This window comes from Priceomyces carsonii (genome assembly GCF_900007245.1).
Source record: "Priceomyces carsonii strain CBS4050 genome assembly, scaffold: Debaryomyces_carsonii_scaffold_1, whole genome shotgun sequence".
NCBI classification, from domain to species: domain Eukaryota; kingdom Fungi; phylum Ascomycota; class Pichiomycetes; order Serinales; family Debaryomycetaceae; genus Priceomyces; species Priceomyces carsonii.
Window position 1 is genome coordinate 1,692,959 of NW_026946674.1, and position 24,289 is coordinate 1,717,247.

The 24,289-nt window shown below is 36.7% G+C and overlaps 18 protein-coding genes across 18 annotated transcripts; 11 read left to right on the forward strand and 7 right to left on the reverse strand.

Annotated features, from left to right (window-relative positions):
• Nucleotides 1–103: 103 nt before the first annotated feature.
• On the forward strand, nucleotides 104–1,957 carry PRCAT00000941001 (uncharacterized protein; the record flags this gene model as incomplete). Its single annotated transcript, XM_062956868.1, has 1 exon — nucleotides 104–1,957. One exon carries the CDS (start codon nucleotides 104–106, stop codon nucleotides 1,955–1,957), a length of 1,854 nt encoding a protein of 617 aa, XP_062807766.1.
• Nucleotides 1,958–2,123: 166 nt separating this feature from the next.
• On the forward strand, nucleotides 2,124–3,695 carry VPS17 (retromer subunit; the record flags this gene model as incomplete). Its single annotated transcript, XM_062956869.1, has 1 exon — nucleotides 2,124–3,695. The coding sequence occupies one exon, from the start codon at nucleotides 2,124–2,126 to the stop codon at nucleotides 3,693–3,695; it is 1,572 nt and encodes a 523-aa protein (XP_062807767.1).
• A 71-nt stretch (nucleotides 3,696–3,766) lies between these two features.
• Nucleotides 3,767–4,447, reverse strand: SOD2 (superoxide dismutase; the record flags this gene model as incomplete). Its single annotated transcript, XM_062956870.1, has 1 exon — nucleotides 3,767–4,447. The coding sequence occupies one exon, from the start codon at nucleotides 4,445–4,447 to the stop codon at nucleotides 3,767–3,769; it is 681 nt and encodes a 226-aa protein (XP_062807768.1).
• A 355-nt stretch (nucleotides 4,448–4,802) lies between these two features.
• Nucleotides 4,803–5,405, reverse strand: PRCAT00000944001 (uncharacterized protein; the record flags this gene model as incomplete). Its single annotated transcript, XM_062956871.1, has 1 exon — nucleotides 4,803–5,405. One exon carries the CDS (start codon nucleotides 5,403–5,405, stop codon nucleotides 4,803–4,805), a length of 603 nt encoding a protein of 200 aa, XP_062807769.1.
• A 193-nt stretch (nucleotides 5,406–5,598) lies between these two features.
• On the forward strand, nucleotides 5,599–6,405 carry PRCAT00000945001 (methylthioribulose 1-phosphate dehydratase; the record flags this gene model as incomplete). The annotated part of the gene is made up of 1 exon (XM_062956872.1): nucleotides 5,599–6,405. One exon carries the CDS (start codon nucleotides 5,599–5,601, stop codon nucleotides 6,403–6,405), a length of 807 nt encoding a protein of 268 aa, XP_062807770.1.
• Nucleotides 6,406–6,532: 127 nt separating this feature from the next.
• Nucleotides 6,533–6,643, reverse strand: PRCAT00000946001 (U4/U6-U5 snRNP complex subunit; the record flags this gene model as incomplete). Its single annotated transcript, XM_062956873.1, has 1 exon — nucleotides 6,533–6,643. One exon carries the CDS (start codon nucleotides 6,641–6,643, stop codon nucleotides 6,533–6,535), a length of 111 nt encoding a protein of 36 aa, XP_062807771.1.
• Nucleotides 6,644–7,055: 412 nt separating this feature from the next.
• PRCAT00000947001 (uncharacterized protein) lies at nucleotides 7,056–8,147 on the forward strand (the record flags this gene model as incomplete). Its single annotated transcript, XM_062956874.1, has 1 exon — nucleotides 7,056–8,147. The coding sequence occupies one exon, from the start codon at nucleotides 7,056–7,058 to the stop codon at nucleotides 8,145–8,147; it is 1,092 nt and encodes a 363-aa protein (XP_062807772.1).
• A 1,024-nt stretch (nucleotides 8,148–9,171) lies between these two features.
• Nucleotides 9,172–9,939, reverse strand: PRCAT00000949001 (uncharacterized protein; the record flags this gene model as incomplete). The annotated part of the gene is made up of 1 exon (XM_062956875.1): nucleotides 9,172–9,939. One exon carries the CDS (start codon nucleotides 9,937–9,939, stop codon nucleotides 9,172–9,174), a length of 768 nt encoding a protein of 255 aa, XP_062807773.1.
• A 1,033-nt stretch (nucleotides 9,940–10,972) lies between these two features.
• On the forward strand, nucleotides 10,973–12,622 carry PRCAT00000950001 (uncharacterized protein; the record flags this gene model as incomplete). The annotated part of the gene is made up of 1 exon (XM_062956876.1): nucleotides 10,973–12,622. The coding sequence occupies one exon, from the start codon at nucleotides 10,973–10,975 to the stop codon at nucleotides 12,620–12,622; it is 1,650 nt and encodes a 549-aa protein (XP_062807774.1).
• A 188-nt stretch (nucleotides 12,623–12,810) lies between these two features.
• On the forward strand, nucleotides 12,811–13,380 carry PRCAT00000951001 (rRNA-processing protein; the record flags this gene model as incomplete). Its single annotated transcript, XM_062956877.1, has 1 exon — nucleotides 12,811–13,380. The coding sequence occupies one exon, from the start codon at nucleotides 12,811–12,813 to the stop codon at nucleotides 13,378–13,380; it is 570 nt and encodes a 189-aa protein (XP_062807775.1).
• A 418-nt stretch (nucleotides 13,381–13,798) lies between these two features.
• PRCAT00000952001 (uncharacterized protein) lies at nucleotides 13,799–14,680 on the forward strand (the record flags this gene model as incomplete). The annotated part of the gene is made up of 1 exon (XM_062956879.1): nucleotides 13,799–14,680. The coding sequence occupies one exon, from the start codon at nucleotides 13,799–13,801 to the stop codon at nucleotides 14,678–14,680; it is 882 nt and encodes a 293-aa protein (XP_062807776.1).
• Nucleotides 14,681–16,189: 1,509 nt separating this feature from the next.
• Nucleotides 16,190–17,248, forward strand: PRCAT00000953001 (uncharacterized protein; the record flags this gene model as incomplete). Its single annotated transcript, XM_062956880.1, has 1 exon — nucleotides 16,190–17,248. One exon carries the CDS (start codon nucleotides 16,190–16,192, stop codon nucleotides 17,246–17,248), a length of 1,059 nt encoding a protein of 352 aa, XP_062807777.1.
• A 238-nt stretch (nucleotides 17,249–17,486) lies between these two features.
• On the forward strand, nucleotides 17,487–18,062 carry PRCAT00000954001 (uncharacterized protein; the record flags this gene model as incomplete). The annotated part of the gene is made up of 1 exon (XM_062956881.1): nucleotides 17,487–18,062. One exon carries the CDS (start codon nucleotides 17,487–17,489, stop codon nucleotides 18,060–18,062), a length of 576 nt encoding a protein of 191 aa, XP_062807778.1.
• A 107-nt stretch (nucleotides 18,063–18,169) lies between these two features.
• Nucleotides 18,170–18,763, reverse strand: HAM1 (nucleoside triphosphate pyrophosphohydrolase; the record flags this gene model as incomplete). Its single annotated transcript, XM_062956882.1, has 1 exon — nucleotides 18,170–18,763. The coding sequence occupies one exon, from the start codon at nucleotides 18,761–18,763 to the stop codon at nucleotides 18,170–18,172; it is 594 nt and encodes a 197-aa protein (XP_062807779.1).
• A 414-nt stretch (nucleotides 18,764–19,177) lies between these two features.
• PRCAT00000956001 (mitochondrial 37S ribosomal protein mS38) lies at nucleotides 19,178–19,561 on the reverse strand (the record flags this gene model as incomplete). Its single annotated transcript, XM_062956883.1, has 1 exon — nucleotides 19,178–19,561. One exon carries the CDS (start codon nucleotides 19,559–19,561, stop codon nucleotides 19,178–19,180), a length of 384 nt encoding a protein of 127 aa, XP_062807780.1.
• A 138-nt stretch (nucleotides 19,562–19,699) lies between these two features.
• Nucleotides 19,700–20,638, reverse strand: PRCAT00000957001 (thiamine diphosphokinase; the record flags this gene model as incomplete). Its single annotated transcript, XM_062956884.1, has 1 exon — nucleotides 19,700–20,638. One exon carries the CDS (start codon nucleotides 20,636–20,638, stop codon nucleotides 19,700–19,702), a length of 939 nt encoding a protein of 312 aa, XP_062807781.1.
• Nucleotides 20,639–20,865: 227 nt separating this feature from the next.
• PRCAT00000958001 (chromatin modification protein) lies at nucleotides 20,866–21,470 on the forward strand (the record flags this gene model as incomplete). The annotated part of the gene is made up of 2 exons (XM_062956885.1): nucleotides 20,866–21,034; nucleotides 21,112–21,470. 2 exons carry the CDS (start codon nucleotides 20,866–20,868, stop codon nucleotides 21,468–21,470), a joined length of 528 nt encoding a protein of 175 aa, XP_062807782.1.
• Nucleotides 21,471–21,819: 349 nt separating this feature from the next.
• On the forward strand, nucleotides 21,820–24,069 carry BUD7 (exomer complex subunit; the record flags this gene model as incomplete). Its single annotated transcript, XM_062956886.1, has 2 exons — nucleotides 21,820–21,851; nucleotides 21,930–24,069. 2 exons carry the CDS (start codon nucleotides 21,820–21,822, stop codon nucleotides 24,067–24,069), a joined length of 2,172 nt encoding a protein of 723 aa, XP_062807783.1.
• Between the last annotated feature and the right edge of the window lie 220 nt (nucleotides 24,070–24,289).

Sequence of the window (24,289 nt, forward strand, 5' to 3'; positions counted from 1 at the left end):
GTCATCAAACTTAATTTTCTGACCAAAATGAGAAGCTATATACTACATTCATCTGATATGATTCTGGCCAAAAAGAATACATATAAGGAATACATATTTGAATATGAACCATAATGAGATATCCAAACTCACTGATATGGGCTTCAGTGAAGAGCAAGCTGTCAAAGCTCTTGATATAACTAATAATGACGTGGAACTGGCAATTGCTTATTTATTTGAAGATCCAATTGAAGTGAATGATCCTAATGATGATCAAAGAAAGTCGCAATATGAAAGCACTATTGAAATACTGAATCCTCTGGAGATCCCTGATTTGAGTAGCTATGATAAAGTGGGGTTGGACGAACAGAATCACTTTGAGCATCGAGATCTTCCTGCCTTTGGATCGGAAGGCAATTACCAACAAGATGTAGCTGACGAGGATGAGGATGACGACGAGACGTCGGTTTACAGTATGTCTAATAGGCTCTTGAGGGGTGATTCAGAACCTCCGACAGTTCTTCCTAGTGAAAATGGGCGCTATGAGAATTACTTAATCCCTGCTCTTCAAATATTGTCACAGGTTGACAAGTTTGTACTGATGTGGGTACCGAATGCCAAGTTTGACTTCGGAAATGATAAAACGTGGTATAATCCTAATTATATAACTGAGGTTAATGTTCCAGACACGATTGAGCTGTCAAAAGTCAGCTCCTATAAATTTGTGGTTGAATTAGAAAGACTATTGGGATATTTACATGGTCTTAGTAGTAGGTCATTTATAAGTTCGAAGAGATTGCTACTGAATATTCCACATGCTGGTGGAGTGATTCATAGTAGGGCTGAAGAGTTTGAAGACTTGTTTGATAAACTCTATGCTACATTAAACAAGAGCCACGAGGCAATATTTGGATCTGAGAAACGAATTACCAACTTGTTTAATTCTGTAGTTCAAAGCGTTCAGGATGAAGTTAAAAACTCGATGACGGTACTTACTATAGATCACGAGGCTAGAACGAGGACAATTTATGAATCGCTCAACGCTATGTTTTGGACTGATGAAGATACTCTAGGAGACATTAACTTCGTTGAAATAGCTCCTATTTTGACCATTCCCCTTTTTGGAGACTCAGGTTACGGTGTAGGACCGGGCCCATTCACCCTTCATGAGTACTTCTACCCGCAAATATATAGTTCAAAATATTCGAATCTTGTGGTGGATATGAATAAAAAAAGAAGAGATATTGTTAGTCAGAGAAATGAAATATCTAAAGAGATGATGGCATTGAACTCATTCGAAGGTAAAAGAGTACCAGGATTCTTACAAGCTTCAATTTCTTTTCTAAAAGGGAAAGATTCTTCTGCGGAAGAAGATTTACTGGGACTTCAAGAACAGCTTCTTCAAGAAAAATCAGATCTCTCCGAAAAACTCGGAAGACTAAATGAGCAGTATTTGAAATTAGATATAACCCAATACGAGAATATCCTAGATATGATTTCTTCCCAGCAGGATCAACCAGAACCTTACCTTTTGATAGGAGTAATCTTGTCAGATACTGAATACTTCTATAAGGACAAGAGCCGTAGTACTCAAGATGAGGATTGGATTCATTTTAACGCAATCCTATCTAAGAACAATGAAATCAACGATTACTTGTTAGAGACGATGGCCTTTGAAGGGGTGCAGCAGTCTGTCTATGATTTTTCTAGGGACGCAAGTAAATCTATGATTTTAATATATGCGTCATCTGAGATTTTCAATGAGAACATCGACATAGTGGTCCCCGAAGAGCTACAAAAGTTTTTTGATGACGACAATAAAATTCTTGCTCTGCTGCTATCACAATCAGAACGTAGTAATGATGACTCAAAAGAGGAACTGATTGATAATAGTGATCAGCACTCCAACAATTCTAGCAAACGACCTCCGAATAGTAGTGAGCTCCCAGAGGAAAGTGCTCTGTTAATAGATCTATAGCTGCATAAATTATGATGTCTTTTTCACAATATTTACTTCTTAGCAATATCTATTGCATCATAGATTAACTAGGTAACACAAAAACGAAACTAAGCGGGTCCTTATTTTAATATCAATATATTCAGCATTTGTTGAGAATAAGCGTTAATAAGTTGAATTCGTAATCATGACGTCTTCTGTACCATTCAATCCTGATGATTTTGAGGATAATAATCCATTTGCTCAAGCAAACGAAACCATTACTGAGCCAGCGTTGCTTGCCACTACAAATGGATCTCAGAATAGAGAGTCACAGCCAGTTGAAGAAGATAGAGGTGATGAGAATGAACATAAAGAACTACTTCCAGAGGAAGAGTTGAAAAAATTGCTCCCTGAGAGATTTACGAACAAATATCAGATGAGTATACGATTGACTGCTATTGAAAAAAACAAGTTAGGTAACCCTATATTGAAATTTGACGCGGCTGTTAAGGGACTTCCCAGATTTCGACAAGCAAAATATAAAGACATCCGTAGAACCTACAATGAAGTGGTCAAGTTCAATAAATACTTGGCTATTTCCAATATGGAGGTTTTTGTTCCTGTCATACCTCTGGCGTCAACGTCTTATCCTGGTTCAGGAGATGAGGAGATCAAAAAATTGATGAGTGAATGGCAGGAGTGGTTCGATAGGATAACTTCCAACCCTATTCTTATAAGAGATGAAGAGTTTGTCTTTTTTATTGAAAATGATTTTGGTTACTCTATTATAAATACAAACAGAAAAACATCGATAGCTAGCGGGTTGGTTCGAAAAACATTAAAGCAGCTAGCACTTCCTTACGATCAATATGAAGAATTAGCTGATTTCCGTCCTCTCATTAAATCAACCTATTTGTCCTGTCAGAAATTGCACAAAGCTTTAGATAGGCTGTCAAAAGCCGAGAAGCAGTTGTCCATCTATATATTTGACTTATCTAATAAGTTGGACTGTCTTTCGCAATTCGAAACCATACACCCAGGTATGAAGAATATGTGGGAGAAATTAGGTAAATTAACTCAGATTCTTTCAGATTTAACTCTCATTGAATGCGTTTATGATATGGGAACCTTAGGTGATGGGATACAAAGCATGATAGATGATTTTTATGAAATAAAAGAAGCTTTAACAAATAGATACTTAATAATGAGAGAATTGCTGCAAGCTGAAGCACATACTCAAGCTAAACATTCTCAGGCAGCTAAAATCAAAAGCAAAGTTTCTTTAGATCCTATCAAAGTTGACGAGGCGATCAGGTCTTTGGAATATGCAACCAAAGCAGAAGAATCATTGAACTTGCAAGTCAAGAGAATATCTGGTGAAATGATTTATGAAAAGAAGGAGGTCTTAGAATATACGGAAAAAAAATTCCAAAGATTGCTAAAAGATTACACTTTAAATAAGGTTGAGCATCATAGGAAGATTTTGAAGCATCTCGAAAATATAAGGCTTGATATAAGAATAGTTGATGAGAAGGGTGGTTTGTCGAGACTAAATAGGGACAATCTTACGAATTTGAAGCATAATCTTGCTCAATCGCAGTCAGCAAGCGGAGATTCCTGGACATCTAGGACTTTTAGATCTTTGAATAACGAGAAGAAAAAGAAAAATGAAGAACAAGATAACGATGACCCCGATGCAGAAGATGACTCGAAGGAGCACAATACAACAGTAGATGCCAAAAATGCGGCACATTTGTTAGGGGTTGCTACGTTTTAAAATCAGTATAAATAGTCATAAATTCGCTTCATTTCATATGATAGCACTACATATATAGCGTCATACATAAATCAGTTAACCAAGAATCTTCTTTCAGCCTCTTTCCAGTTGATAACATTCCAGATGGCCTTGAAATAGTCTGCCTTGACATTCTTGTATTGTAAGTAATATGCATGCTCCCATGCATCAATTGCAACCAACGGAACTAACGGACCGGTAACAGTGTCCTGGTTATATGTTTGGACAACATCTAACTCCCCACCATTTTCTTTGTTCTTGACAATAAAAGCCCATCCAGAACCTTGCACACCTGCTAACTTAGAATTGGTGATTGCCTTTAAATTATCGAGAGAACCGTATTGTTCCTTAATTTTTTGGGCCAATTCAGAGTCGCTTGATGGGGGTTCACCTCCTCCTTGCTTCTGTGGTGCCAAGTTTTTCCAGAATAAGCAGTGATTAGTATAACCTCCACCGTGGAATTTGATGTTCTGTTGCAATTCAATTGTTTTTTTCACCTCTCCCTTAGCTTTAGCTTCTGCTGCTTGTTCAATAGCCGTATTATAGCCATTGACGTATGTTTGGTGATGTTTGGTGTAATGAAGTTCATTAATCTCTGCAGAAATGTATGGCTCTAAAGCATCAAAGTCCCAATCTAAGTCTGGCAAAGAAACTTTGGTTCTAACGGCCCCAATTGATCTAAAACCATTCTTAGCAAAACTACGAGTTGATGACTTTAAAGTTGATGAAAGCATTTTAAATTTGAAACCTTTTAATACTGTCAATTGAAAAAATTGAAGAAATCTCAGTCAAGTTGATTCGAATTGAGTCTTAAAGTAAATATATTGGAAAGTATTCGCAAGCAAAAAAAGGAGAAATATATCTCTGCTTTATATCTTTCATCATAGATCCAATTGGTTGCTCCGGGTCTCGGAACATCATTGCATACAGGACACACAACTTAAACTGGTTACATGATTAGTTATATATTAAAACTATCCATAGAAAGGATAAGAGAGAAAAATGCCCATGCTATTATGGTTCCGCTAGCTTACTGAAGTTCACTTATTTAAAAATAAAAGAATTAGACAAGAAGGCGCATATCAAGTTTCAATTCCTTAAAGCTCTTAATCGCTCGGTTAGCTGATCCTCTTTTTCCTCAGTAATGTTATTGGATACTGGAGTTGCTATCTCTACTTTTGTTTCATTCAAACCTTGCTTCATCTCTATGCCAGCTTCATCTGCAACTTGGTTCATCAACTCGTCAACTTGATCCTGAGGTGTCGTAAGTGCATTGACATTATTAGTTGTACTTTCGTAGTAGCTGGTGGAGGCATCAAGATCCTCGAATTGATTTTCAAACTTGTCCATGACTAACGCTATTCTCTCGAGGTTCATAGTTTGTAACGCGCGATCCATTCCCTTTATCACTTGGGTCATGTTTCCAGTCACAGACCTCATAGTGACTGCAGTTTGAACTCTAGAGGCAACTGCATCTATCCTCGATGCTAATCGTAACAAGTTGACCCTCTCATTAGCTTTCCGTATTGCGTTCTGCGCATATAACTGTGCAATATCGTTATTCCCCTGCGTAAGTGCTTTCTTAATCTTTGCTTTTTCTTGCGTTTCCTCCTTTGCTGCTTTAGATGCCTGTCTATTTAATTGTTTAGCTGTAAATTTGAGCTGAAACAATGATTGTTCTAGCCCTGCCATGGTTCTCTAACCGTCTGGATATCGTTCTGGTTTAAAATTCACTAAGATCCTTAAAAAGTATGGCTTTTTCTCGATATGAACGTACGTAATTTATTATGTGCACGCTTAATCTCTTTAACCTTTTTTTCACTAGCAAGATCAATGCAATTGGAATACCAGATATCTTTTGCAGGAATTCTAAAACTAATCAGCCATGTCAGCAAATTGCTTCTGTAACAAATGCATTCCAGGTGAATTAATCTCCGAATCAATCACGAAAGATAAGTTGCTAGATTTGAATAATCCAGAGCATCCAGCAAGCTTGATCTGTGAGCTTTGCCGCTTATTTTATGATAATAACTGGGTTACTGGAACAGGAGGAGGTATATCTATCAGAGATGTAGAGGGTCAAAATCCTAACTTGGTCTATATAGCTCCGTCTGGTATTCAAAAAGAACGGTTGAAACCCTGGGAAATGTTCGTAGTCGAATTGCCTAATGAGAAGTTGTTACGGACACCTAACGATTGTCCAAAAGAGTTGACAAAATCTTACAAATACAAGCCATCTGCTTGTACGCCTTTATTCATGAGTTGTTATACGATGAGAGACGCCGGTGCCTGTATTCATACACATTCTCAAAATGCCGTTATGGCAACGTTGCTTTGGGGTAATCACGTTGAATTCAAGATATCCCACATTGAACAAATCAAAGCTCTTCCCCAGCTTGAATTCAATCCGAAGACTAAAAAAGTTGAAAAAGTGGGCAGTATGCAATATCATGATACTTTGGTTCTCCCGATAATAGAAAACACTCCACAAGAAGAAGATTTGACAGACAGTTTACAGGAAGCTATTAGAAAGTACCCTGGGGCAACAGCCGTACTAGTTAGAAGGCATGGGATTTACGTGTGGGGTGAAAACGTTTGGAAGGCTAAAGTTTATAATGAAGCTTTGGATTACTTATTGGAATTAGCTGTCAAAATGAAGCAAGCTAACATTTCAACCGTGAGGGACGCATGATTAGATGTAAAATTCAAAACTTAGCCGTAATCTTCATCGATTGGTCTAAAGTGTCATACATAGATTTTTTATTATATTGTAATCCAATTCGCATCAGCTAAATGCCGTAAAACTTATTATACATAGTTCATAATGTATTCCTCGTACTTTTTAACGTGGATCCTTTCACTTTTAGCCAATCAATTTTTTCTTGATTATCATCTACTTCACCTATGCACACAACACCATCTCCTCTCATCAAATAAATGCCTAGTTCTAGCTCTTGATTCTCTTCTTCTGCCTCAGAATATATAATGATCTCCTTCGTGTTGTTAAGTATTATATTAGTCGATTTATCATATCCTTCTAGTGTCCCTTCGAAGAGCCTCGCATCAGTCGTAATTATTCGAACAGTTTCTGGTACAGTCAGTATATGTCTAAAAGCGTAAGATATTTCGTATGGAGTCTGTATCAAATGCACTTACTTGAAAGGAACGATTGAAGTCCGCTCATATTGTATTAATTGTCTATTATTTACTTTCTGTTGTTCTTTATATACATTTGCCGAAAGATTGTTCGGGCCATCTCGATATTTAGCTGTTGCAAAACTCACGAACTGCTAAAAAAAACAAACATTAAATTTATAGAGAGTTCCTCCTGAAATCTAAAGCATGCTGGAATCCATTCATAATCAAGAGACAGACCTTTCCAGCAGTGACTCGGAATTTTCTCGTGATAGGTCTGGTATCGACAGTCTTGCAACTAGCCATAAGTCAAGAACACAAGATGAAATGGATGAAGAAACAAAGAGAGAGATTAGGGACTTAGAGCTGATAGAGCATGAAGCGGTAAATATTTCATACATTCAGAAAGAAGATCTAGGGAAGAGCAAAAATAATTTATCTAAGTGGGCAGCAAGACTTGAATTAGAATCTATAACGTTAAAAGAAACAGTCAAGAAAGATGTAAATCAAATTTTGAAGGAGAACTGTATGCTGTTGCAGAACTCTTATAGCGACATGAGTACCAGATTGGATAAGCTAGAGGCACTGATTGGCACGTTGATAGGTATTCAAAGGGATATAAAGGGGTCTTCAAAACTGAACTGTCAAGACTTGGTGTACCAGCCCAATGTGATACACGATTTATTGAAGCTGATCTCCACCAAGGCCACACAGATCGAAGATTTGTCAAAGCGAGACCGGTCAACAAAACTCAAACTGGTTATGGAAAACGTCTTTAGCCAGTTTTCAGCATCTTTGATACCTCAAAGTACGTTTAATCAAGGCATCGAAAAGCTTCAAGCACAAATAAAAGAAATGAGGAACACACTTGATTCATACCAGAGTCAGCAAGGTTTGATGATGTTAGCATTAGGCGGTCTTGATGAGAAGATAGTCACTGGATTCAATGAAGGAAAGGGATCAATGGAGGACATGTCCAAATTAATTGCAAAAGATCAAAAGCTTAGTAGCACCAAATCGACAGGAAAATCTAAAGGACCAAAGGCTGAAAGAAACGATGACCACACTCATATTTCTAATGAGCTCCAAAATATTAAAGAATTTTTAAAATTGCTTCTTCCAAAAGTTGTGGGGCTCAACGACTCCTATAGAAAGCTTTCACTTGATTACCAAATATTGACACTCAAAGAAAATGGAGCAAACTCAACCCCAAACGCTACCATTGCTGATAATTCCACAGATCTGGAGAAAAATTCTGGTGTAACCAAGAAGCGGAAATTGCGCCTGACTGCATTATAGAATAGAAAAGTCAAGGAGATTCCTTTGCTCATTAATCTCTAATTTTAAGTTTGTCTTCCCTTCTAGTCCATGATCACACATTTGATCATAATACAACTCATACACCGGTAGGTATCTTTGAACAAAATGTAACACTTCTGAATCAGACATGCCTGCTCCTGACTTTTCGATCAAGCAATGCTCTTGCTCAATCCTCCACTTGTTCACATTTTCCACTGAGTCAGTTTGTATGAAAATAAATACTTCGAATAAAGACCAGATTTTCTCGTACAGAATTAGGTTTTGATTGATTTGAAGTAAATGATACAACTTATATCTTTTCAATACCGAAGAGTAGTCTGCAGTTAAATATTTCAACCTCAATTGGTTATCCGAAATTGATTTGAACCCATTAAACCAACCTTCAAAAAGGACAACATCTACGGGAGTATTTTGTATTTTCCACTTCGTCTTATCAGGCTCTCTATCTCCTTCACCGTTAAAAAGTGCCTTGTTATATCTGGGAATTGCGACGGGGGCTTCTCTATTAATCAATTGACTTAAAACTTTTAAACCCAATTTTAAATCATGAGTTCCTGGTAATCCCCGTCCTTGTAATAACTCGTTATCATCTGATTCTGCGCTCTTGGTGACTTCTAATTGGTCTTCATGCGTTAAGTAGAAATCATCCATCAGAAGCAGAACAATGTTGAGTTCTTTATACTTCTCAGATAATATGTCCGTCACCTTCTCAGTTAAATATGTCTTTCCTGAACCTTGTGGCCCACTCACACCAACAATTAATGGCCTTGAACCGAGCAGCCCATACCTCTTATCTATAATTCTAGAGAGAAATTCGACCGATTTCAATAAAGTAGTCATGCTATCGACTGTTATGACGAAATCTATAAAATGATTATAGATCGGACTCAATTTCGAAAATCTGTATATTGTATACTGTAAATATTATCTACATAGAAGTAAGTCAAATATTTTTTTTATGAAGTTCTTAACTAGAGAATTTTAATGCATATGAAATACCATTTTAGATTGCTTTAAGCTCCTTTAGTTTGGCTACAAACTCGTCAACTGAGTCTACTTTTATACCTGGCTCTCTAGCAGGTGGCTCTTCAACCTTTAATGTTTCTAACCTGTTCGAAATCTCAACACCTAAGTCACTCGCCTTCAATTTCTCCAAAGGTTTCTTTTTTGCCTTCATGATATTTGGCAAAGAAGCATATCTTGGCTCATTCAATCTTAAATCAGTTGTAATAATCATTGGCAATTTTGCTTTTAAAGTGTCAGATCCTCCATCTATCTCTCTTGTTACAGACACTACATCTCCATCCAATTCGACTTTCGATGCATTGGTAGCCTGGGGCCAGTTAAGCAAACCAGCCAACATTTGACCTGTCTGATTGAAATCGTCATCAATTGCTTGTTTACCCAAAATTACAAGATTGCTTTTTTCCTTCTCCACAACCTTCTGTAAAAGCTTAGCCACTGATAAGGGTTCTACTTCCTGGTCTCCGACTTCAATCAAAGAAGTTGTGTCGGCACCTTTGGCTAATGCCGTTCTGAGAATGTCTTGAGACTTTGTCGGTCCAATAGATACCGCGTGTATTTTCTCAACTAAACCCTTATGTCTCTCTCTGATCCTCAAAGACTCCTCCAATGCAATATCACAGAAAGGATTGATGCTGAATTTCACTCCTTTGGTTTCAACTCCGGTGTGTGCTTTATTGATCCTCGGTTTAATGGCAAAATCAATTACCCTTTTCACAGGTACCAAAATATTCAATTTGCTAGACATATTGTCTCTTAATTACTTATTCGATAGACAACTAAATACTCCCAAAGTCAATTTAACTCTAATCGAAAATTTTTGATGTTCTAATATATCGCCGATATAGGACATTGTTGTGAGACCACGTGACTATGATTTTTCTAATTGAGACATTAGCTTTTCTCAGGGTACTTCGCAACTGCTCTACTAGTTCATAGCACTTGCATACTCTTGCTGCAATAAATACTTGAAGAGAAGATTGTAAAACAAGCATGCGGTTCGGAGTCAAATTAGCTAGACAGGTTTTTTGACAGTAATAGTCAAAAGTACATGTCCAACGCGTCCTGTACAGCGCTTGTACGTCTCTGCTTTGGCTCCGCATTCCAGATCCCACGCTACCTGCAATGCGTGTCGTCACCGCCTTAGCAGCTCTCGTCCAAAGTCTTCCTCAACGTCTAAATATCAAGCTGCTAAACATATTTAAGGCTTTAGTTTGGACTGACTATTTTTTATATTGTTTAGTGACAGTACTACGCGGGCTAAGTTGAAAGAGGACAAATTCAACTAGTACATTCTATTTTTGGCATATGACTAATTAAAGTTGAAATTGCTTTTTCTTTCTGCTGGTACGATGTAGAAATTTTTCATCTTAATTGATATTCATCGTCTGTGTCTTATACTAGGTGGGGGCTTCCAGGTCTATACAATCTAGATCGGCTTTTTTCCTTAAACCAAATAATATTATTCCTCCTCGTTTTCCAAATTAGTTTTACGCCTTTTTCTATGCATGAAATTTTAGGCGCTGATCTCAGCTATAGTAAAGATTTTGTTGGAGTTAATCGATTCGGAAGATTATCAAAGTGCGCATGTATTTATATATAGCAGTAATATCTTAGGCACAATAGATACAATAAAATGTCATATATTGGGCAAATAATTGGCATACTTCTTCAACTATCGTAGTAAATAATTGAGCAATAAAAGTTTAAATTTATAACATAGCTATACAGAGTAGATACTGAGATATTTGTTGCTGACAAATTCTTGGTGATATTTGAGAATGAAGATGGTTCTGTTATGGCGGAATTTTAGGGGTCGAAGACTGATATTACTTGAAACTGTATCATTGGCTGTTGTGTTACTCTTTTTTTTAAGTTTCATAAAGTCTCCGAGTGATCGCATGGGTCTTGAGAGTATTAGCATTGAGCAGAATCTATTAAGTATCATGAATTCTAACAGAATAGTAGGAGACGCGTCCATAATACGGTGTTTTCGAAGATACTGTAAAACTCCGGACGGGTATGATAAAGTGTACCCTGAGTTAAACAAAAGCGAGAAATGGAATGGGCCATTTAAATATTTCTTAATTGTGAAAAGTGTACCATATGGAAATCAGGTACTGAAATACTTGGAGGATTTTAGGATTCAACCAGAACGTCCAAGTAAAGAGCATCTGCTAGAGCTCAAGTACGGCATGCGCATATGGAAAAAGATTGCGTTCGATGAGAACAATAACTTTAATGCCGTACCGTTGATTCGTGATATCAATGTCTTATACGGGTCAAATGCATTGCAAGATGCTAGAGAAAACTGGGAATATAATAAAGACAGTATACTGTACTTTGCTAATCCTGTACCTGTGCATTTATCTTTATTGAAGATATCTAAAGATGAGGAGGTTAAATTACGTCCTAAATTGGAAGAGTTTGCAAATTTGAAGAACCACGGCGCTCTTATTTCTAGAAAAGAGAATTATAAAATTCTTCAAGTAAGCGACTTACATTTTGGACTTAATGATGGATTATGCTATGAAGCTAACTGTAAATCTGACGAGAGGACGTTGAAATTCATGAAAGAAATCATTGAAAAGGAAAAAATAGATCTAGTCGTCATAACAGGGGACTTGATAGACTTGTATCGATCGATCGATTCAAAATCAGCAATGCTTAAGGGATTGCTGCCCATTTTAGCAAGCAACATACCATTTGTCTTTACCTTCGGAGAATCAGATACTGACGAATTCAATAATCCTCATTTTAGAGATGAAAAGGTACATATTGTGAATTTTTTATCGAGTTTATCGAATTGTTACAATGAATTACCTCCAATCAGTGTTCGGGAGAAATCAGAGATCCATGGGTTAACCAACTATAATCTTAAAGTTTTCAACCTAGATGCCAAAGATGGTGGCGAGCTTTCACTCGATAACCCTCATGCTTTAATCACAGTTCTTGATTCCCAGGACCATAAAATAGCTCCGTCTCAGATGAACTACTTGTATAGACAAAACGATATATCGTCACTGGGGAATATATTTAAATTGCTATTTTTCCATTATCCTTTGCCCAATTTCAGACCTGCTGGCAGCTTCTTACTCGTTGGTTCTTATAATGAAAAGCATCAATTAAATTCCAAATCAAGTGCAGCTTTCAGAGATGATATAATAAATTGTGGATATAATGTCGTTTCCGTTGGCCATGAACATCAAAATGATGCATGTCTACTTAGTGAAGATAAAAAGTCGGGTAGAAAAATATGGTTATGTTATAACAGTGTCACTGGTGACTCTGCGAAAACTGATCTCATCAAAGATTTTGACAGAAGAGCAAGAATTTTTGAAATTGATTTCCAGAACCAAAAGCTTTTGAGTTGGAAACGTGGACAAGGTAAAGGTGAGTCATTCCATTATCAATTAATACATGCATTTTAATATATAGTTCCTATAGGCGGTTATCTTAAAAATTATATCATAATCATAACTACTGAGAATCTCATCGCTCTCTACATGTGAAAAAATAAATTTTAAAAAAAAAAAAATTCGAGTATTCTCAAGCATTCTTAACTTAATACTAAACTATACCATTAGTCAAGCTATACCTACACAAGTTAATAGAGGCTATGGGTAAGGCTAAGAAAACAAGAAAGTTTGCTCAGGTTAAACGTACTATAACCTCAAAAGACCCAAGAATCAAAAAAAATAATGAAAAGCAAGTTGCACAGAAGGATGACCCAGAAGTTACTAGATCAGTTCCACAGGTTTCTTCTTCTCTTTTCTTCCAATATAATAAGGCCATAAAGCCGCCGTACCAAGTTTTGATTGATACAAATTTTTTCAACTTTTCAATACAGAAAAAGATAGACATTGTGAGAGGTTTGATGGATGCTTTATATGCGAAATGTATACCAATGGTAACGGATTGTGTGATGGCAGAGTTAGAGAAACTTGGGCCGAAATATAGAATAGCATTGAAATTAGCTAAGGATCCTAGAATCAAAAGGTTGACTTGTTCACATGGTGGCACGTACGCTGATGACTGTCTTGTTAATAGGGTCCTTCAGCATAAATGCTACATTGTAGCCACTAATGATGCTGATTTGAAAAGAAGAATAAGAAAAGTTCCTGGTATTCCCATAATGAGTGTAGGCGGCCATTCCTATGTTATTGAAAGGTTACCTGATGTGTTCTGAGTGCAAGAACGATTTTCTATATAAAACTACATGATAATGAAAATATTAAATTGGAAAACAGGCGTATATAAGTGCATGGGCGTGTTTCATTTCCCTGAAGGTCTCATAATACAATTATTCAGCTTTTATTGGAAGACTTTCAACATATTATTGTTCATACAGTAATATCAAGAAGTGACTCATTTTTAAAGAACTTTCATTAATTTAATATGTTTAATACATATTTTAACTCCTCCTTATTATGCAATTCAAATGTAGTTTAAGTAAATATTCAATTAGTGATTTGAAAAAACGTCACTTTTAATTGCAATCTTTTTACCACAAACAAAATTTTGGCGCCTTGGTTTTAGTGGACTTAATTGGTATAATCTGTGATACTCTAAATTCAATTGTACGGGTACGGTGAATTGCCTCCTCGATGGATTTATCTTGTAACGGAGAAGGGAAGTTTGAACACTCCTTAGACTGTGAACTAAATAATATTCTAATGGAGAATTTACAACTTACATCTGGAGATTCTAGCAATGCGAATTGCAGAAAAGATTCTGAAGTTATTGGGGATAACTTTTCAGCATCAGATGACTATGCCGATAGCATCTTCACTCTTTCTCCAATAAGGCGGCCAAACATTAAGTTAAATGACAGCAGATTCAACAAAGTTAATGAAATCATAAACCAGTTATCTACCGATGACCAGACTTTTGAAAACCAGGTAATACAAAACCTGAAGTCCATGCAATATCGAAATAGTATTTTGCGAGAATTGAAAAAATTAAAGATAAAGAAGATAGAAATACCAACTTTGACGATTAATGAAGATGTTTCGGAGACAAATTATATCAGATTAGTGGAGTTTAATCAAGAATTGATGAAAATTCTTTTCAGAATCAATCAAGAAATTGATTTGTTCGGTTTCAAAAAAACCCGCTTGGTAGATAAGCTAATAACGGAGCTTTTCAAAAATACAAACAGCTATAGCTCGAATACAGTCCTTTCGGGCTCTCTTACTAGTCTACATGAGAAAAAGCTGGTCCCTAATAATACGTATAAACTCTTTGACGACTGCGAAAATACATTCGATGCTTCATTTTCAGATGGCAGAGCGGAACTTAATTTCGAAGAAGACTATCATAAAACGCATTCTCTTAATGATAAAGAGAATATCACTCAAGGGAGTGAAACTGAAGCCGGCTCTCCCGTTAAAAAGAACTTGCAGCAGCTTTTCATGTCAAAACGTCTCGAAAGAGAAAAAAAACTTCAAAAAATAAGCGAAAACCTATTCGCAGACGACGCACTCTGAATCTGGATTGCCAAAATTTTCAGGGTTCACAGTAGAGTTGCCATTAACGAAAGAACCTTTTATTTAGGGAATACATAATTACTTATATAAAAATCATCACAATTAAAGAAATTAAAGTCGAATAAATCACAAATTCAATAATAGCACGATCAAATTAAAAAATAAAAGCTCCTCACAGTTAAAACAGGGTATATGTATACGTTCAAATATAGTTAAAACAAGATTTAGTCCACTACACATAAAACAATGGTAGTAAAGTAAGTAGTCACATTAAATTAATGCGACAGCTGCTACAACAGCAGCACCAGCAGCTAAAGTACCGGCATTGTTAGTCAAAGCAGCAGCAGCACCTTCTGATGAGGTACTGTTAGAAGCAGCCTGAACAGTGGCAGCGGCGAAAACACATGAAGCTAAAACTTTGATAAATTGCATTTTATAGTTTCTATTCTTTAATACTGAATTTTGACGGATATGAGCCGGCGAACTCCCCCAATATATACTCTCCGGTCCCTTTCACTAAAGTACTTTATAGAACCCAGAATCCGCAGCAATCGATGATCCTTATCACGTGCAACTCGATAACGTTCCTCTTTCAGATTAAAATTTCATTTTGGGAAGTGCTCTTTTGACCTTTTACTGAACTTCCGAACCCTCATTTCAAATTTAATTATTTTATATACAGGTGGGAGCTGCATTTGCAGGTAATTTAACTAGTTATGTTGAAATTTCCTGGTGTAGCTTGCATCGAGGACCTGCTTTGAGCCACATTGCTACCAAGATCATGTTAGCAGTAGAAGCATTGTAGATTCGCGTCTTTTTAACGCTTTCGATAACTTTACCACTTTAGTTTGCGCTGTAAGATAAGACCAAAGCCGCGGATATAAGCTTGCTTAGCACTCCGAAGAAGGCACTATAGCAATTTCGCAAGTAATAACTGCAATTCTGATGATAACGACCGTAATAAGGATTACTATTATGATTTATTACCGACCAATGTATCCTTGGCTTTTCAAGAAACATAATGCCTGCCGAGCCTCACTCTCAATATGCGACCCCACTATTTCTAGGCCAAAAGCGCCTGAGAGGCGTATAGCTTTCGAAAGGGAAAGTGGAGCAATACCGGATCATTGCAACAGTATTAGACGCCCTCAGGCGTATTTAGGTTGCACCAGATTCCTGAAAGGATCTCTTATTTAGCGGCATTATTTCCGACTCTCTCTATCTTGGGGGAGGCAATGCTCTTCTCTTTGATGGCACTTCGCATCACGTTTTAAAGCCGACACACTAGCGAGGAAGCTGAAAGAAGTGCAGGTAGAAATATTTGATTTTTTCTGGTCTACAGGTCGAGCTTTAAACTATCTCCTTATATATGAATCGCGCTATATGTGTTGCAAGTTATTTCGTGATACATAATTTGCAACAAAATGTTGCAATAAAGAATAGGTTAAAAAGCTGATGATCCTTTATTAAAAAGTGAAAAGAGCGCTTCTCTCTTTGTAGTTTGTCTATATGGCGCAAGATACTTCTGCTGATGGTTTCAAGAAGCCGGCCGCTACAAATAAAGCGTTGAAGAGAACATTCACAACTATTTCAACACGGTCAAGGCTGTCGATAAATACAAGTATACAGACATTGAGCAGGTCTGTTTCCTTCTGCAATTCTTCGAAAAGACAAAAAAACTATGAATCGGGAAATCTTACAAGCTTAGAAGTAACTTATCCCACTCTCGATACTATAGAAACAAGCAATTCACCATCTTCGCGATACTCTTTCAAAATGTGTGATACGTCAAATCTAAGTGTTAAGGATATTGCCGAGTTTAATGGGAGGTATATTCCTCAATGTAAGCCACCGAACCCTCCATCAAACTGTCAACCTGTCCTCTCGGTTCACGCTGATGTGAAGAATCTGCAATCTGCATTTCGAAGAGCCTCGATACTGAGTAGATGGTTCAGTAATAGTAATCAAGAGAGCAATTTGTTGAAAGAATTCTCTGAGGTAAAAAAGGAAGTTCCCATAAAAGTCACTACGATGCCTGCCATGGGCGAAAGAGATTCAACACACTTTAAGTTCGCACCTAAATTCTCAAAAATGCTATCACATTCAAAGTGGAACCTTAGGGAAAATATGATGAGGCTAAGGAATCATTTAAGAAATGGAGTACCCAAAGACTCGTACAACAAGGTCCAAGCCCTAGCTTACAAAAAGATATCTTCAGTGGATGTTCTGAAGTCATCCGCTAGCCTCGCTGCGAATTTGCATATCGCTAAGAACCACCTGACAGCAAACTTATCTGTAGAGAGTTACGACTCAGATTTACTATATTATTTAAATAACAATAATGATCTCACCGGTGCCTTATTGTTTATATTGGAAAACGATTTAGAGGACGAATTCTTCTTCGGAAACTACGATAATCAATTAAATGATGGACCAACTGAAATGCAAACACAAAAGCCACAAGAGTCTATAATATATTCAAAGTTAGACGACCTTCCTGATGAATTGGCCTCTCTTTGTCTAACTTCTGATGGCTCTCTGGATCATAGTATAGATAGGTATCTTTGAAAGAATACAATAAAAAAATGCGATCTACACGAAGCTAAATTCACTCCGAACAGTTTTTCTGCCATGTTACTCTAATCGAACGTGACCAAAATATTTCCAAGAATTAATCACTTAAGAAGGTAACAAAGAACAGACCCTAGCATAACTGTATTTTAATGGCTTAAAGGAAAGAAATACCTGCCTACTGCCTTTGCATATAGATCTATTAGATTTAGTGATAAATTTCAGGTAAAAAGTCATGACATATTCAACCGGCAGAGGTGGCGCTGGTAACATTCAAAAGTCCTCCGCCGCAAGAAGTGACAGCAACCAAAATGAACTGAAATCACCAGAATTATTACCCGTAACATCTGCAACAGGAGTCAATCATAACGAAAAGGACAAAAAGGTATATTACTCTACCGGTCGTGGTGGTGCAGGTAACATAAAATTATCAAAAGAGAAACCGTCTCCAAAACTTGTTGCTCAAGGATCAAGCACTCCCGAATTGCATACCAGCAAGATATCTACTGGACGGGGTGGCTACGGTAATATGATTAATAATGATGATCCCAAACTTTCAAGGAAGCTACAGGATGTCGATGGACCTTTGGGCCATTCCAAAGAAAACGAGTTGTACGCTGTTGCTTCAAACAAGTCATTTTCAGTTGGAAGAGGCGGATTTGGAAATGTTGTGACATCGAAGTCAGTTTCACCACAACTGACTGAAAATAATTTGTATACGCTCTCGAGTCACGGTGAAAAAGGAAATAAAGAAAGGCAAAAGAAAAAAGGACTCTTTGAGAAGCTCAGAGGTATGTTCAATAGCGAATAGCTATATTTTTTATAGCTTCTCTTTAAATACATAGAAGTCGGCTTGTCTATTATTTTCATGTAATGTACATACACATTTGGTACTCTTGTCATCTGGTTTTCATAGCTCTAAGCTGGAGAAGACAAGAATTCTTTCAATTTGCTTAAAGCTTTAAATCTATGTGAAATACTATTCTTAGTAGTTTTGTCTAATTCAGCATATGTCTCCGAGAACCCATCAGGTTCAAATATAGAATCCCATCCGAAATGTGTTGGACCTCTACTGGGAACTATTTTTCCTTTAGTAATTCCTTGAAACAATTTTACCTCTTTACCAGGGCCCTCGCAATAACCAAACGTACAGATGGCACTTGCACTTTTGTCATCAAATGCGCTTAGCATCTTGTTCAATCCATCTAATCCAACTTCTTTAACGAACCACTTAATGTATGGTCCAGGTAAATTATTATACGCAGTGAAACCTAAGCAAGTATCTTCAACCAATACGGGTCCTTTAAGTATCTTGGCTGCACTTGACGCTTTCTGTATAGTTACCTCATCAATCGATCCCTGAACCTCATCTAGATCTAACGATTTATTAACGATTTTAAATTTGCCAACTTTGGATTCTCCATCTTTGGATTTACAAGTAGATAAAATTGCAACAACTTCTGCAAGTTTATTAGCATTACCAGTAACGAATGTTATAACGTCTTCAGTCATTTCTTGATATGTGGCTACTTCTTCGGGTCAATAAGCCTTATCGTTGAAATTTTTTGTTTCGATCGATCAAATTTCTATATACATGTCTTCCCCGAATCGATATAATACAAGAACAGTTTAAGTTCAACCTCAAAGACAATATCTTTGGAAGACTGAATTACATTATATAAACTATTACATCAAATAAGTACGTCGTCTCTGGCTTCAGGGAAAATGGTGCTCTTTATGTATATCGAACGCTGAGTGGAACAAACTCAAGTTTAACTATGTACAATTTAATCTTTCAATTTAATTAAACGATTCTCTTCATAGCTCGCATAGAATAGTATTAGAAATAAACACCCATGAGCCAATATCTGGTGGTAATCTAACTCACTAATTTATTCTAGTATGATTGCCATTTCTTCCGTATTTTCATAATTTACCCAACCTTTTCTTTAATGATCTTTGGGCTCTTCTTCTCTTTCTCAATTTATGCTTTTTCATTTTCAACCTTCTCTTTCTTAAAACAGAATCAGCATATAAAGTTCTATCATGATCGAGGTCATCTTTTTTGACAAAATCAAAAGCTGTGTCTATGTCCTCATGAAATTTGACAAAAGGAAGCTCCATGTACGGTCTATAAGGTCTATCCGTTGATAATGCTGGAAATGCTGACAGTGAATGACGAATAACAGGCAATTGCTGAAACTGTGGTCCGAATGAGGGAAAATATCCCGCAAAAGGATTGCGAAATATTGTGGAAAGGACCCTCCTATATGGTGTCCGTATTCTTACCGCTAATCCTAAACTAAACATATTCTTCAATAAGACATTCGGCAAAAAAGACAGGAATGAAATCTATTAAGGTTATTTTAATGTTAAATCTAATGCAAGTGAACGAAAGAATTTTCAAATGTTTGTAATCTATTACATAATCCGTGTTCTATTCAAAGATTACCTGGTTTCTTGGAAATAATCCACGGCAATGTTAAAGCAAATATCATCTGTAGTCAGTATGACAACACCCGTAGTTCCACATAGTGCGTTACTCGAACTGACTTGTGTCTTCATACTTGACTCCCAGTTTTCAATATCATATTTTAACCCAAAAGTGGTCAAACGTGTGGTGGATGTTCCTATAGGAAGTAACCCACATATAGGAGTCTTTGAATTCGAGAATGAGGATTTACTGGGATAAGTTATATAATTGATACCCTTGCTTAGCAAGAATATGAAGTCGGTTTCTGTGATAAAGATTTGCTGCAAAAATGGGTCTGAGCTTTTCATTCTGTATAGCTGATTGAACGAATGAATAGTTTGATCAAATCTACCCCCAACAGCTCCGAGAATATGAACTTTAATTTTAGGTCCCTTTTGAGAATCGACAGACAAATCATCGACTAGCTCTGATAGACCATCATAAGAGTCTCGGGGTAACTCATAAAGCTTACTTCGCAGGTTGTCAGAATAAAAATATAACTTGATCAAGTCAATGGCTTTCATATAGTCCGTAGAATATTGTGTGGCTTGTTTTATTATCACCGTGCCCTTCTCTTGGTAATATATTTCTGTCTTATCTCTGAGAGAATCACAGTCCCCTACTATAAATTGAGGAATGAATTGTTTTCTTTCTTCATCGTTGGTAAAGTAGTCGTATAACCTATTGGCTCCACCATCAGCGCATATGCATAATCGAGATGATTTCCATAGTTTTCGCAAGTCAATGTTTTTGATTGCTTGATTTAAAATTAAGAGAACATTTTTCTTATCGTTCTCTTGGCCAGTAAAGATGTCGAAAGGCTCTATCAAATTGTACTTTTCAGCAGGGGGCGCCACTTCTAAATCTTCTGGTCTCTCTGTCACCCTTGATTCTTTCTCTCTATTTTTCAGCATGATATTTCCGATATCAATCAAGGAGTAGACTAATTGTATTAAAGACGTGCGAAACAAGATGTTTGATAATTTTCATAAAAATTGTGAGATTGTCCAAACCCACCTTTTGATACACTTTTTCGTTTAGTGATAATAATAAATCTCTGGGAGCACCACGATAATTTCAAGATCTATAATTAACGCTGGAAAGCACTTAACGGCTGGATTCTTCAAAATTTGGGAAGATAATGAGCACTTCGAACCAACCTGATAGCAACACAGAGTCGAATGAAAACAACTCTGCACAAAATAATGCAGTGCCAAGGGATGTCAGACTATTGCATCTAATATTTGCCACACAAGGCATTCAAAACTACCAAGATCATGTCCCACTCCAGTTGATGGATTTTGCGCACAGTGAGTATGATTTCAAGAAAAAGCTACATTGAATGTTTGCAAAGGACTACAGAGCGACATACTAACGAAAGATAAAGGATATACCACATCTGTTTTAAAAGATGCTCTAGTTTATAGTGACCATACTAAGACAATCAACGCAAACACAAACTTAAACTCAACTGCAAATACTACTGTTAATACTGATGATATCAGGTTGGCCATTGCAGCTAGAACAAACTATCAGTTCAAACCAGTACCTCCAAAGGAGCTTATGTTGGAATTGGCACATGAAAGGAACTCAAAGCCCCTTCCACCAGTGATTCCAAAGTGGGGTTTAAACTTACCGCCTGAAAAGTACTGCTTGACGGCTAGAGATTGGGAAAATATTGAAGACGAGAATGATATCGATGTAGAGGAATACCGTGACAGCCAGAGCAAGAGACATAAAGTTTAATATCTAAAAGCAGACAAAGATCCAATATAACGAGAATTTTATGATGTACACTCACTAATCACTTTCCCACTGTTGAAAGAAAAAAAAACAACAATATGTATAACAGAATCTCAATACATGCTATGAGAGCTTAATTCTCTATCTTATTCACTCTTTAAATGATCAGTATTGTCATTTTAACAGACTACTCTGTCACATTCGAGCTTATGTAAGCTTGAGCTTTTTGTGTCGAATCTCAAAGTTTACACTGCCTGTTACTTGGCCAGACTATGACCGAGATTTTATCACAAGAATTAAGATTCAATAAAAGGATTATTAGACAGCTGGTTAATAATCGAATCAATTGAATATGCTTCAACCTACTGTGTCTTCCATTCCAGAGTAAGTAGCTTGATTGACGCCATTCAGCGCCGTGAAGGGACGCTTTATTATGCACGATGTACTAACATTTTCATCTAGGGCTAAAGAAGAATATCTTGGTTCATCTTTAGTAGAAAGAACAAGTCGATTGCATGCAATTGTAGACTTGGGGCCTGCTGATCTTTGCAACATTTATAAGCAATTGACAACATCGAAGAAAAATTCTGAAATTGGAACATTTCTATATTTCACCGGAGTTAACACATCAAACTCAGCTTCAATAGCTGCACAACTCCAAGGAATTGCATACTTGATTACTTCGAAATCTCAATATTGGTTCGGAGAAAAAAAGCACTGGAAGGTACCTCAACTAACATACTGTTCCTATAATGCATTTTCAAAAGTTGATATGAGAGTGACTGTTCATATTCCTGGTAAGTTTGAAAGCACAGTTGTAGACCAAGATGGTCAATTGATCCATGACAAGATCAGCAGTGAAGAGCTTGAAAAGTTTTGGTTAGAGACTTTTGTCAGTTCCATAATTAGATCAATGATCGATTCTGACGAAGATGATGTGAATAAAGCAGGGGGCTTAGTTGAAGTTAGAAAACTTAATCCATTCAGTAATGGAACGTCTTCTAAAGAAGACTTAGAGTCGTTTATGCAAGGCTTTGAGAAATTGTTCTTCGATGGACCCAAACTAGGCTGCGGAGTTGAGATTCCCCAACCCACCTTGATTTCTAATTATCTAGTGGATGGCTTTTTAAAGGTTGTGAAGCTTACCCAACATTATGAGAGAGCCTTAGAAGTATTAGGAAACTTAGAAAAGGAAGAGCCAAGTGTAGTCACCTTAATTGCCCAGGTTTATTTGTTGAAAGACGAAGAAATAGAAGCTGTTCAAATTATGAATGAAGGGATTAAAAATCATAAGCGAGATGCAGATTTGTTACTATTACAAGCCCAATTTTGTATTGATAAAAAGAGGTATGACCTTGCTTTGGATTTGGTAAAGCAGGCAGTTAAGTCTTCTCCTTCGGATTTCAAAACATGGTCGAAGCTTGTAGCGGTTTATACAAAATTGGGGGATTTTGAAAATGCATTGTTGACTTTGAATTCTTGTCCTATGAATTCTCACAAGGAAAAATACGTTTTGCGAAGAATTGTCCCCTTGAGAGGAGGAAACGAAGATTTACATTTGCCATCACCAATGGACGTGACCCTTAATGAAGTTTCTAATTTGCAAAGCAATGAAATCGCATATGAGCAAAGAAATTTGGATCCCCAATTAAGTAACTTACCTGCTGCAAATTTGAAATCTACATTCGCTATGGCATATGATTTGCTAACCGAAATTGCTCTCAAGACTGGCTGGGAATCGTTGTTGAAATATAGGGCTAAAGTTTTTGTTATGGAAGAAGAATACCGAAAAGACAAGGGCCCGACACAAAATGGACATGTTAAAGATTCAGACACCTCAACTAATAATGGAGAAACATTGACTGCTCAAGCTAGTGAAAATGATGCGTCTTCGACTAAGGCACTTAAATCACCGAAACGAGATAATGCTGATGAAGACAGCTCTCTAGAAGATGAGTTCAGAAAAAAGAGATTGTGTGAAAGGTGGCTAGACAACTTGTTTATGCTACTTTATGAGGACTTGAGAGCATATACTATGTGGCAGGCGGAGTATGTTCATTTCCAAGCTCAACAAATGGAGTACAAAAAGTCAACATTGGAGTGGGAAATTTTAGGATTAATTGCCAATAGATTGAAGCATTTTAAAGAAGGATCGATTGCATTTTCGAATGCTTTGAGCGGGAGATTTTCTGCTAGGTCACAGTGGGAACTATTAAAGTATCATCAAATGGAAAGAAATAAATTATTATACAACAACTCATCTAATGCATCTTCAACTTCTGTAAGTGGTATTACATTCACTCATAATTTCATCAAATACAATAATCTCTTGAATGAAAAGTTATTAGAGAGCTGCATTAAATTACTTGTTTGGAATCATAGGTGGTACTGCGACTTTTCACCAACTTTGATTAAAGTATTGAGTGATTTGGTATCCAAAGAGGGCCTAATAAAGATTCAATCTACTATTCAAGCTATATACTCAAATACGAGTGCATCAACCGTAATCGTAGACCCAAGCGAAAGTCACGGAATAACGGATATGATGGAAGATATTTATTCTTTCTTTAAAGATTACAATCTCAGTGGCTCAGACAACTAATAAAGCGGCCTTAATCGAAGTTAAATGGGATCAACACAAAAGTTCCAACTAGAGTTTCTTTCTTTTTTTTAGTGATCATTTATATCTGTATGAGATAGACTAATGTACAATTATTAGGTGATAAGCAGCTTGTAAGAAGATTAGATTTTATTTAAATGGTTACAGGGAGTGATTGAAATTCCGAATGAGAGCAGATTATCATATACTACTTAATTAGCTA